The sequence below is a fragment of the Spermophilus citellus genome, assembly GCF_964194105.1.
Source record: "Spermophilus citellus genome assembly, chromosome: 6".
NCBI lineage: Eukaryota > Metazoa > Chordata > Mammalia > Rodentia > Sciuridae > Spermophilus > Spermophilus citellus.
The window spans coordinates 37,520,704-37,532,888 of record NC_138187.1 but is presented as its reverse complement, the minus strand read 5'-3'; the positions used below and the strand labels follow the sequence as shown (position 1 = coordinate 37,532,888).

Here is a 12,185-nt window from a genome sequence, read left to right as displayed (position 1 = left end):
CATAAGGAAGCATGTGTCATATTAAATAGTGAGAGTTTTGTTTCTTAGTATTAAATGAAATAATAACTGTGCATTGAATTTTAGATTTTTTTTTTTTTTTTTTTGGTGCTGAGAGTGAGCCCAGGATCTCATGCATTCTAGGGGTGCACTCTACCACTGAGCTAATTCCCCAACCCCTTAGATTTGATGCAGTGTGGTACTCTCTGGCTAGTGATAATGGTGAACTGATGTTCTCAATCTTTGTTGAAAACTATAACATGTGGAGTGGTGGCTAAGGGGTGCCAGGTTTTCTATTTTCTAAATTTGATTCTTATGATGATTGCATGACTGTGTGAACATACTAAAAACCATTAAATTGTGCACATACCATACAATTTATCCATTTAAAGTACATGCTCCATGAGAGCCCTCTCTTGTTAGTGGAGAGTTTGGTATGTCTCTGGGGTACTGACATCTTGAGCTGATCTTGAAACAGGAAGGAAGGTTGGATGGCTGAGCAAGCCATGCATCTCTCTCTCAGGGGCTCATGATGCAATCTCAGCCTGAATGGGGGTTGTCAGTACCACCTCCCTACATGCACCTCCCAACTTCCCAGCAGACCCATCATCCTTCCCTTTAACCCTCCACTATGAGATTAAGAACTTCCTTCTTGATAAAAGCCAACCTACTAGGCCACTGACACCTCACTGCCCCCATATTCCCACCCTTTCTTCCTGTGACCTGCTTGTCATTCATCTTCCAACTCAAAAGTCCCCCTCTCAGTGAGCCTTTCCTGACTGCCCCATCAAAGTGACCTCTATCACCCTCTCCCCTCACTCTATTTATTTCCTCACTTCATTATTAGTATCTGGAATCACTTGTGTATTGATTTGTCCAATTGCTTATTGTCTCTTCCCTGCAGGAATGTTAGTTTAGGCTCCTTATCTGAGTGATGGCTGCTTCCCCTGTCCTGCACAATTGAGAGTCAATGACAGCTAAATGCATGGTTTGGGCATCTCTACTGCCTCCTTCCCCACAGCTTATATAAATGTTCAAGTATGTCCAAAACTATGAATGAACGAATGAATGAATGAATGAATGAATGAATGAATGAATGAATTCACCCCTGGTCTCACAACTCATTCTTCTCCTTTTTCTAGCCCAGAGCTATCTATATGTTCTATTTCCATACCACCACTTGTAACCACCATAGTCTGCCCCTGACTCTATGATTCTGCTCTGGTTAAGGACCCCCAGTGGTAAATGATATCTTGATCTTCCACTTAGGGCTTGCTCTTGAACTTATATATCTGACTGCTTCCTAAATGGTTCCACCAAGGGATTAAGACAGGCTTTCCAAAGCCTGACACTAGAGATGATGAGTAGGTATTAACAGTGGTCTTTCAGGGATCCAAGTAGAAGCTACTTTCTGTGTTTGTCCGAATCCTAGAAAATTCACACCACAAGTCTGTGCATGTCACTGTCTGTCTCCCCACTCCACGCTCCCCGCAGCCAACCAGCCATATAAAGGTAACCCTCTTTCTGACTTTTGTGCAGCTTGTAAGCACAGGGCCTGGCACAGAGAAGGCACTAGTGCATGTTCATGGAACTGAACCAAAAAGCAGCAATGCTTTGCATTTCCTGCAGGTCCTCAGCTGACCTGTGGATAGGGCACCTACAGCACCAGGCACCCACCTCCCATGCACTGGTCCCGCTGGGGAGGTTGCTGGTTTGAAATCAAAGTTAGCAGCAGTTTCAATTCAGAGGAGAACATGGCTAGCTACAAAGATATTTTATGTAAGAAAGAGGAAAAAATAACTCCCCCCCTCCTGGGGCCTGTGCCACAGTGCAGTTTTGGTGTCAGTTATTACCCAGATGTTCTCAACCTACATCTAAGCATGAGACACCATCACGGGACACTAATGGATTTTCTATTAAATATCAGCTACTTCAAGGAGGAAAAACTGGGGCAGGCAGAGTGCTGAAGAGCACCCAGGGGGCTGGTTATTGAGAACTTGCGGAGGCTCTGCAGAGGCCCTTCATCTTCGGAAGGAAGTCTTTTTTTTTGGGGGGGGGATACACTTCGCTTCTGAGGATTTGGGGGGAGCCCTAACTATGATCCACAACTCTCCTTTTTTTTTTTTTTTGTCAGAAAACCCACTTCAGCTGGCCTGGCAGCATGACAGATTCCACTTTAGCCAGCCCTGCTTCCTGGCCAGATCTGCATATCCACTGTACCCTGCCATGGTTCTGAGTCTGTCCCCTTCTAACCCTGCAGGAATTAAGTGGTGTTTGGGAAAGGACTTTGTTCTCTGACAGGCCATCTGGGATTGTTGCAGACATTACTAATTTTTATCAATTTTTCTAGATCTTCCCCCTCTTCCTGGACACATAAAAGACTACATTTCGCAGCATCCTTGAGGAGCACCAGTGTAACCAGTTCTGGCCAATGAGTATTGATGGACCATGCAGTTCTAAGAGCCAAGGCACAATTTCCCATGCATGTTTCTTCTTCCACAAGGAAACTTGAAGCTTCACACTGAGATGAGGGAATCTAAAAAAGCTTCACACTGAGATGGGGACATCAGCTACTCTGGAAAGTTGCCTGAACCCTTAGAGGATTTTGTGTGGGTAGAGCAAACTATAGTGCAAAGGTACCAAGATGCTAATTTTGTTTGTTAAAGCAGCAGAATTCACCCTGGGTATAGGAAGAAAACACAACTTAAACAAAATTTTTTTGTGGTGCTTGGGATGGAACCCAGAGCCTCATGCATGCTAAGTACATGCTTTAATTATTGAGCTATACCACCAGCCCAGAGAGTCAAGATGGCAGAGGTTGAAGGGCCCAGGCAGGGGTCATGCCAGGGTACATGATAGTGAAAAGACTCCTGGAGGTGGGGGGTCAGTTTAGAAGTAGGGAGGACTGGACCAAGCTTGAAGGCTGGAGAAGGCGTGTGTGTGTGTGTGTGTGTGTGTGTGTGTGTGTGTGTAAGGGCGAGGGAATGTGATACTTAAGGAGTGGAACTGGGAATCATTTTTGCAACAGTCAAGCTCCAACAGGATTTCCAAATTTCCTGGGCCCCCTAAACCTTCAGCCAGGCCATGCCAAGGGCAGGACTGAATAATTCCTCTTCCATGGAGAACAAATCCATGAACTCAGATGTTCCAGTAAATAAGCAGTAAGTAACTTGTTCCAGTAAGTAGCAGGCTTGGCATCCAGGTGGGATCTAAGCTTCAGGTGGGGGTGGTAGTGGAATGTCCCAATTCCAGATTATTTCCTGGTCACACTTAGGTTCACTCTTTATTCTGCTGGAGCCGTAGCTAAACAAGGACCACTACTAAAAGTCCTGGAGAACAGCCATATGAAAGTGGATGGCCTGAGGGTATTGCTGTACTGAGACCCTGACCATCTGTCCTTCATTTCTCAGCCCTGGGACTCTGAGACAGGCCTCCCTCTCTCTTTTTGGCCACTCCCTGTTTCCGGCAAGTAATTCAGGACTTGGGCTCCTTTTATGGCTTTGATCATTCCAGGTTCTCAACTCTCAGTCTTCAGAGTCACTCAAACTCCCCACCTGTGACCTGTCAGAGCCTATTGTGCTAAAGTCTGGCAGGAAATGCCTTTGGAAGGTTAGGGTGGGGGAGTCCTGCAGCCAACCAGCCATCCTGCCTGCTGTGCAAAGTCAGGGGGAGCTATTTTTAAAAACACCAACAATAAAAAGATCTTCTGCCACCCAAGTGTGAATGAAAGTCACAGATACAATGTTGAGCAACAGAAGCCGGCACTGAACAGTACCTGCTGAATAATTCCATTATATGAAGTTCACAAATAGCCAAGATTATAATGATGGCTGTGGAATAGCAGCTCCTCTGAGAGGAAGGAGAGCCAGGGAAAGGGTCAGGTGGGAGCCTTCTGGGTTGAAGGAATTATCCTGCAGCCTGCATTCTATTATCTGATCTCAATTTTTGTACATTTTGATGAGGGGGGATTACAAGGGTCTGTAGATGTGTGAGATAAATATAGATAGATAGATATCTATATATGGCTCTTTACACCTATAGTACCTCAATAAAAAAAGATAAATGATTCCCATACAACAAGTGAACAAAGTTACAAAATTAGGTACAGAGCCCTCAGTCTTGACCATCATTCTATTTATGGTAAACCTGCCTCTCTAAATTTCCTCGGCAAGAGCGCCCCCACCAGCCCAGCGCCCCGCCCCCCGCCCACATTTCTAGCACCACCCCTCCACGCCCATATTACTAGCCCCGCCCCCGCGCCCTACCTTGCGGCTGAACTCCTGGGCCTTGTGCCTTCGCTCCCGGTGCACGGAATCTGGGCGCTTGCGGCCGGCCAGGCGAAGCAGCTCACGGCCCAGTGCGAGGCCACGGCCACAACGCGGTGCCCGCAAAGCTGCGGACAGAGCTACCGGGCCGCCGTCGGGGCCGGGGAGCACACCAAGGCTGGGTGGCACACGAGGGCAGCGCCGAGCAAGGCGCACCAGGCGTTCACGGCTCAGACCGCCCACAGCCAGCCCCTCCACCTCCAGAATCTGGTCCCCGGGCCGCAGTCCCCCGGCGTGTGCACTACTTCCCTCAGCCACCTCCAGGACGAAGCATGGGCCAGAGCCACCTAGCCGGAAGCCGAAGTCCTCAGGCCAGCCCTGGTTGGTGGCCGGCATGGCAGCCGTGATGGTGTGATGGTGTGGCTGGAGCAGAGAGAGACAGCATAGGGATTCTTTGTGGCCCTGTCCGTGGGAACAGGACTGGAGTATCCTGGGCCTCCACTTTTCTCCGACTCCTCCCTCTTTCTCTCTGCATGTTTCCCCTTCCCCATTCATTCACCTACCTGTAGCTGAGAAAGTGGAGCACAAGAAGAGCTCAGTTAGAGGAGGGAGGTAAAAAGGGCCATGGGGATGTCTAATGGATACAGACCAGGTTTCAGACCACACAGAGGCAGTATGGTGGATGGAGGTTGAAGCAGTAGTAATTGGGGTGCATGGTCTTTAGGTAGAAGGGCAGAGAAGAGCCGGGCTGCTTGTCTCTGTACCCTCCAGGACACCAAGGGACAAGGTGGAGGAGGATCTTTGAAGACATCTACTCATTTCTCTATGTATCCCTTACCCCTTGACTTTATAATTAAAACATCCCCCTCCCCTTTGCATGTAAGACAACCCTCCCTGAATGTCTTCGTTTGAGTTCCTTGGTGTTTTGACCAAGGCCATACAGTTTTCCAGGGGGCTGTCTGGCTTCCATGATACATCTAGTTTCCACGCCCCCTTTTCTCTCTCTCTCTCTCTTTCTCTCTCTCTCTCTCTCTCTCTCTCTCTCTCTCTATATATATATATATATATATATATATATATATATATATATATATTTTTTTTTTTCCTTAGTTGTTGATAGATCTTTATTTTATTTATTTATATGTGGTGCTGAGAATAGAACCCAGTGCCACAGTCCCAGCCTTCCATACCCCATTTTCTCAGCAATCCTTCCAACTTCATCCTCTTATTACCTGTTCCATCTGCCAGATCCCCTTTCTGAGTCCTGTGTGAATCATACCCTTTCAAAGGGGAATTTTGGAGCAAGAAGAAGCCCCAGGTGACCATTCATATCCCCACCCACTGCCAGAGGGCAGTGCCTTATAAATCTCTAGACCCAGGAAGTGGAGGGACCACTCCTTGAAACTGGGGATCTCAACTCAAGGTCAAGCCCCTGGGGAATGGCAGAGCCAGCCTGTTCCTCCAGCCTCTCCCTAGCTCATTTTTGTCTGTGTATTGCCCACTGTGTACCGCCTATGTTGAGAATGTCCACACAGACCTTCCACCACCTGTACTGTAGACAATCCAGTAATTTGACTACCAACAAGCCCTCCCTCTCTCCTTGTCCAGGGCTTCTGAGGGAACAGGCAGTTATGTACTCTCCCTGGTAGCAGGAGCTGGCATTAACCAAGCCTGTTCAATCATCATATCCCAGCCTTGGTGCCCCAAGGAGAGTTCTCTACAGCCTTTTCAGACAAGACATGTTGGCCTTGGGAGAGAGACATTCCTTTTCTGGGGCCATTAGCTGCAAGGACATTGCAGGCTTGGGGTTGTTGGCCACATGTTGCCGCCTTATGAAGGATCAGTTCTTATAATATTTGTGAACTCCTGGATTCATTTGCTTGAAATTCACCCAATTTTCATTTGACAAAAGGACTTGTTAACGTTTCAGGCTCACAAATTTCTGCTTATTTTTTCCTCCTTTCTTTCTTTTGGCTGCTGGATTTCTGTTGCTTGCAACTGATAAGATAATGAGTAATAGAAATGTCTAAGAAAGAGAAATGAATAGGTATTAGTTGGAAGTGCTGTCTCCTTCCCTCATAACTTTTGGTGGTGCTGCTGGGATTTGTTTTTTGAGTTGGGAGGCTTCTTTTTTTTCCTGAGTACTGGGGTTTGAATCCAGGACTGCACATGCTACCATGTGTAGGCCACTCTCTTCACCATTTTTATTTTTTATTTAGAGACAGGGTCTTGCTAAGTTCTGGGGCTGGCCTGGAACTTACTATCCTCATGCCTCAGCCTCCTGAGTATCTGGAATTACAGGCATAGCATCCTGCTGACATGCTCCTTGACCTCCCAGAGAAAGGATGGTGTGACTGATTTGAGATCTGTGGTTTCTTGACTCAAGACAGGCTCTAGTGAGGTGGTGTCTGTCCTCCAAAACATGTATTGTATGGGCTGGTAATATATCCTGAGAACGTAGACACAGCCCGACAAGGAAGGACTGTTCTGGATGGAATAGTCTATGTATTTCTGTCTGTTTAGGGCGGAGATCCCTTATAGGATTCCATGGAGGGCCTCTGGCATTTTAGGTAGTGTATGGGGTGAAGGCTTATTGTTCTGGTCAGTGTCTGAGGGCTCCCTGATGCTGGGACCTTTGAAGGCTTTGAGGGACCTTTGAAGGCTGGGCTTCAATGCTATGATTTCAGATGCCCCTCAGCCCTCTGCAGATGCTTGGAGACATGCCTATAGGAGTCATCTTCTCAGTCTTCCCTCTCCGAGGAAGCAGCCTTCCCCAGGAGGCCTGGGGAACTTCTGGGAAGCTGGTGCTTAGGGAATGGAAGCCCAGGTTTCCAAAAGCATGATTAACTGGGAGAAAATGTCCCTCAGTCACATGCAGAGAGAGTCTGTGCTACCTGGCCATCAGTGGGCATGATGTAAGAACTCACACTGGGGTGGCATCCTGAGGCTGGTAGGATCAGCCCTAAACTGCCAGGCTATGGTGCTGGCCACTAGGCATGGAGCCTTGGGGAAACTCCTCTATCAATTGTTGTCAAAGCACTGGACTCCTGGAGACCCCTAGGCACTGGACAGGTGGAGGCATCACCACATCTTGGAGGGGCCTGAGGTCAGTTTTTTTTTACCATGAGAGAAGCAGAGTCCTGCAGGAATCATACCCTTCCAGAAACTAGAATGATGGAGTAGAAAGAGGACCCAGAAACCACTTAGATCCTGGAGGTGAGGGGTTTATAAGCATCCCAGAAAGTGGAGTGTCTGTACCTTGAGATAGGAAGGTCCCAACCCAAGGTCACCCCTCTGGGAAATGGCAGAGCTTGTCCCTCCCTTCAAAGTTCTTGCTACAATGCCCCCCTCCCATCTCAGACAAAGCTTCAAACCTTTCCAGAGGGCTTAATAAAAAGGGGCTGGCTGGAAACTGAATTTAGGGCCAGGTCCCACACTCCCTACCACTTCACAAGCACAGCTATTCTGACCAGCACAGCCATGCTGGGTGGCAGAGCTTTCTGTCAGAGTCCAGAGCAGGCAACTCCTAACACCTCTGCACCCAGCCTGAGGAGCCCACCAGGCCAAGGAGGCTGCCAGCACTCAGACACCCCAAGGCTTCTGAACTAAGTCAAGCCCTCCAGTGTGTTCCCAGTCCTGCAGACTGACTTAAGCCTTCTCTTCCACCTACCCACCCAGAGTCCCCAGTCTGGGCCATTCTCTTTTCCTGAACCTGCCCCTGGATGCAGGAATCCAGGCTCCTGATCAGGCGGACTGGGCTGTATCAGGGCATGAGTGGGAGGCATCTTGGAGGACCCCATCCCAGATTACTGGGTGCCACACCTGCTTCCCCCACGTACGCTCACCTTCCAAACTGATGACTGCAGTGGTCACAGAGGACAAAGCACAGTGCTCACAGAACACCCAGGGACGCTCACTTGCTGCTGGCTCTCTGCTGCTCAGAGCTTTGGCATCTGTTACTGATGCACCCGAGGGGACAGCTGGAGTTTCTAAGGCAAAGTGATCCTCTGAGTAACCTGAGAAGGCCCCCGTTACCAGGTAGACCAGCAGGACGGCTGGACAGCTTGGCCAGAACCCAGGTTGGCCAACCCCTGCTGCACGGTCCTGGGGGACAAGCAACATTCTTCAGGCATAAGAGAAGAGTTGCTGAGGTGGGCCTGGGGCTTAACTGCCCATGAAGTCACGGGGATTGGCAGATAGAGCAGGAGGATTAGCCTGGGTTGTTTTGAGAGGGCAATATGAGTTGGTTCAGCAGGATCAGTGATGGTGAAGGGGACTGGTGAGACCCAGTAGGAAATGGAATACAGTTCCCTATAGAGAATGTCTCAGTGGGAGCCACACAGACTGTTTATTGGCAGGAGGAGAGACCCAGGCCAGAAAAAAAATAGTTTGGGTTGGGGGAAAAAGTGTTGACTTAAGTAACTGGAAATGAGTGGAATCCATAACCTGAAGGCAAAAGAAACTACACATAGCACTCTAGTCTAGTCAGTATGGTTGTTTCCCATGGAGGTACAGATTCATGATTCTGAACCACACCACACATACAGACTGGAACTGAACAATGCAGTAAGTGGATGGTGGGTGCCGGGTTCCTCTGTTGAAGTGGAAGGTTACAGACCAGCTAAGGAGGGAAAGCTGGAATGATCCATGTGGTACTGTATGAGAGTCAGGGCCATCAGTGCTAACTCAGGTTTAACTCACTATATACAGATGGATGCATCTAGAAAGTTTTGTAGATGTAAATTCATAGACTGATACATGCACGTGTACTTATGTGCTCTGTCAGCTGAGAGGACCTAGAAACAAAGACAACCCAGACCTTGATTTCTAGTATCAGTGTCCAATTAAAGGGGTCCTGGCTTCCTGAAGAAATGGCTGATTATGGAAGTGGGGAACAGTATCTTCTGATACTAGAGAGTAAGAAGTGTTAAACGCACACAGAGACTAGACTTGTCAGAGGGACAGGGCCACCTGAAATTGTTCCTGATAGCTAAAGCTGGAACAATTTGAGCAACAAAATAAGTAGCATAGGCCAGGTGTGGTGGCACATGCCTATAATCCCAGTGACTTGGGGGGCTGAGGCAGGAGGAGCACGACTTCAAGGCCAGCCTCAGCAGGTTAGTGAGACCCTCAGCAACTCAGAGAGACCCTGCCTAAGAATAAAAAGGAGCTGGGGATGTAGTTCAGTGGTAAAGCACCCTTGGGTTCAATCCCCAGTACCAAAATAAATAAATAAATAACATAGCATAATCATCTCTGGGTACTGATGGGGGGTTGGTAGCAGGACCCCTTCGATAAAAAAAATCAGCAAATCCTCAAGTCCTTTATATAACATGGTATAATATTTGCATATAACCTGTTCACATAAACCCACATACTTTTAAATCATCTCTAGATGACTTATGATACATAACACAATGGAAATACTACATAGATAATTGTTATATTGTATCATTTAGGGTATAACAGTGGGGGAGCCTGTACATGTTGAGTATAGACACAACTTTTTTTTTTTTGTGGTGCTGGGGATTGAACCCACTGTACCAGCTGAGCTATGTTCCTAGCCCCAGACACAACTTTTTATGTATATATTTTTGTAGTACTGGGGATTGAACCCAGGCACTCCACTGCTGAACTCCATCCTAGCTGAAGGGAAAACGAGGAATGAAAGACAAGTGAGTGAGAAATGAAAGACAGAGACCAGGCAGAGATACACAAAAGAGTATACTTGTCAGAGCTGACAAAAGCCATCTTTCTATAGTGGAGAGAGGCAAAACAGGCTTGGGTTCCAGGACTTTTATGAGACAGGCTCAGGAATCAGAGCTGGGCAGGTCCTAATGCAGGTGGTTAGGAATTGGGTTGGTAGGAGGGAGTGGTGAGCCTTTCTCAGAAATGCCCTTGGGTGGGAAAGTGAAATTTTTTTCCTTGAAGGGGTGGCTGTCACTTAAAATGGTCATCCAGATGTTAAGCAAGGACCTTATACTAGCCCCTCCTCGCCTTTTTAAAATTTTGAGACAGGGTCTTGCTAAGTTGTCCAGGCTAGCCTTGAACTTGTGATTCTCCTGACTTAACTTCCAGAGTAGCTGGAATTACAGGCAAGCACACCTGCATCCAACTAGACATGATCTATTTTATTTTTTGTGTTTTTTTTTAGTTGTAGATGGACACAATACCTTTATTTTGTTTATTTATTATTTTTATGTGGTGCTGAGAATCAAACCCAGTGCCTCACACATGCTAGGCAAGCGCTCCACCACTGAGCCACAACCCCAGCCCCTCAAACACGATTTTTAAAAGTGTTTTCAACCCATGGTTGGTTGAATCTGTGGATGCAGAACCTATGCATATGGCAGAAGGCAGCCATATTGGGGTCTGACCTAAAGTATAAAACAAATCCTCACAAGTCCCTACTAATAGATGATTTATTTGATAAATAAATGAGGGAAGAGACAAATCTCTCCATGTTGAAAAATTTCAAATAATTTACACTGAAGAGGTGGAGCATAACTCTCTACTTGGCTAGTGATTTCCTTTCAGAGTGTCCATATGAAGGGGTTGGAGCAGAAAATGTAGAACTTTACAGTGGAGAAAGCTGACAAACACTACCTTAGGGGATTGATCAAAGTCAATGTCAACAGTGATAAATCACAGGTGTGGTACACACCCTTGACTTCATGGGATGAGAATGACATTTTGCCTCTTCTCTCCCAGCCCATAAATAGTCTGAGAAAACAGCAGTAAACCCCAATTGAAGGGCCCTAAACAGAATTCTTGACTCTCTAAGACAGACAAGATCATCGAAAGCAAGTGTTTTAGTCATATTCTTCATCTCTATGATCAAAAGACCTGACAAGAACAACTAAGAGGAGGAAAAGTTTATTTGGGGCTCATGGTTTCAGAGGTCTCAGTCCACGGATGGTTGACTCAATAACTCGGGGCCTGAGGTGAGGTAGACCATCATGGTGAAAGAGTAGAGAGAGGACAGGAAAGCAGCTCAGGACATGGCTGCTAGGAAGCAGAGAGAGGTCCATTCACCAGGGACAAAATACATACCCTCAAGGCATGCCTCCCCCAGTGACCTACCTTCTCCAGTCAACCCCACCTGCTTACAGTAACCACCCAGTTAATCCATATCAAGGGATTAAGCCACTGATTCGGTTACACCTCCCATAACCAAATCATTTTATCTTTGCACTTTCTTGCATTGTCCACACATGAGCTTTTGGGGGGATTCCACCTATCCAAACCATAACAGCAAGAAATTGGCATAGATTGGAGGAAACTAAGGAGACATTGTTACTATCTAGGGATATTGGGTTCATTGTCTCTGCTTAGCAAAGAACTATAGAACAGGACGCAGAGATAGCAAGCAAGCAGCAGGTATTGCAAAAGCTACAGCGACAGACTTCTCCAAAGAGAAGGAGCCCCGGAGTCAGGAGTCTGATGGGGAAGTTTTGGCTTGTTCTTTTTATGGTCTCTGGAATTTCCTCCTTTCCTGATCTCTTCCCCTGTCCTTGATCTCCTCACTATTATTCATTGGTGCCCTCTGTGTCCATGCATCTATTTTAGTTTTTCTATTGGATCCCCGGCTCAGTAGGACAGAAGTGTCTGACTTGGTCCCTGCTTGTGTCCACGAGCATTTCATCAACTGGGAAGTTGACCTCATGGGAAGACCTTCTTCATGCTCCTTTGGCTTGGCCCTGGGCCTGACTTCCTCACTTGCCATCTTACCCTGGCTGCCTACATCCTTCTAGATCTCCCTCAACATGATGAATAAATGCAGTTTAGTCTCCTGGATGGGACCCTGGAACAGAGAAAGGGCATTAGGGAATAAGTGAGGTACTCTGAGCTAGTTAATAATAATGGATCAATTTGGTTCATTGGTTGTGACATGAGATGTGTAACATGAGATGACATCATTTG

General features: G+C 47.1%; 2 protein-coding genes across 9 annotated transcripts in view; both read right to left on the bottom strand.

Annotated features, from left to right (window-relative positions):
- The window catches only part of GRID2IP (Grid2 interacting protein), a gene marked incomplete at its 5' end in the record, with an annotated part of 34,000 nt that extends 29,342 nt beyond the window's left edge, over positions 1-4,658 (bottom strand). For both annotated transcript variants that reach the window (XM_081299277.1, XM_081299278.1), the window contains one exon: positions 4,263-4,658. In XM_081299277.1, coding sequence (XP_081155403.1) covers positions 4,263-4,658 — 396 coding nt within the window. The remainder of the gene's footprint in view (positions 1-4,262) is intronic.
- ZNF12 (zinc finger protein 12) overlaps positions 1-12,185 on the bottom strand; it is a 1,264,586-nt gene that overhangs the window by 979,200 nt on the left and 273,201 nt on the right. The window lies entirely within an intron of this gene.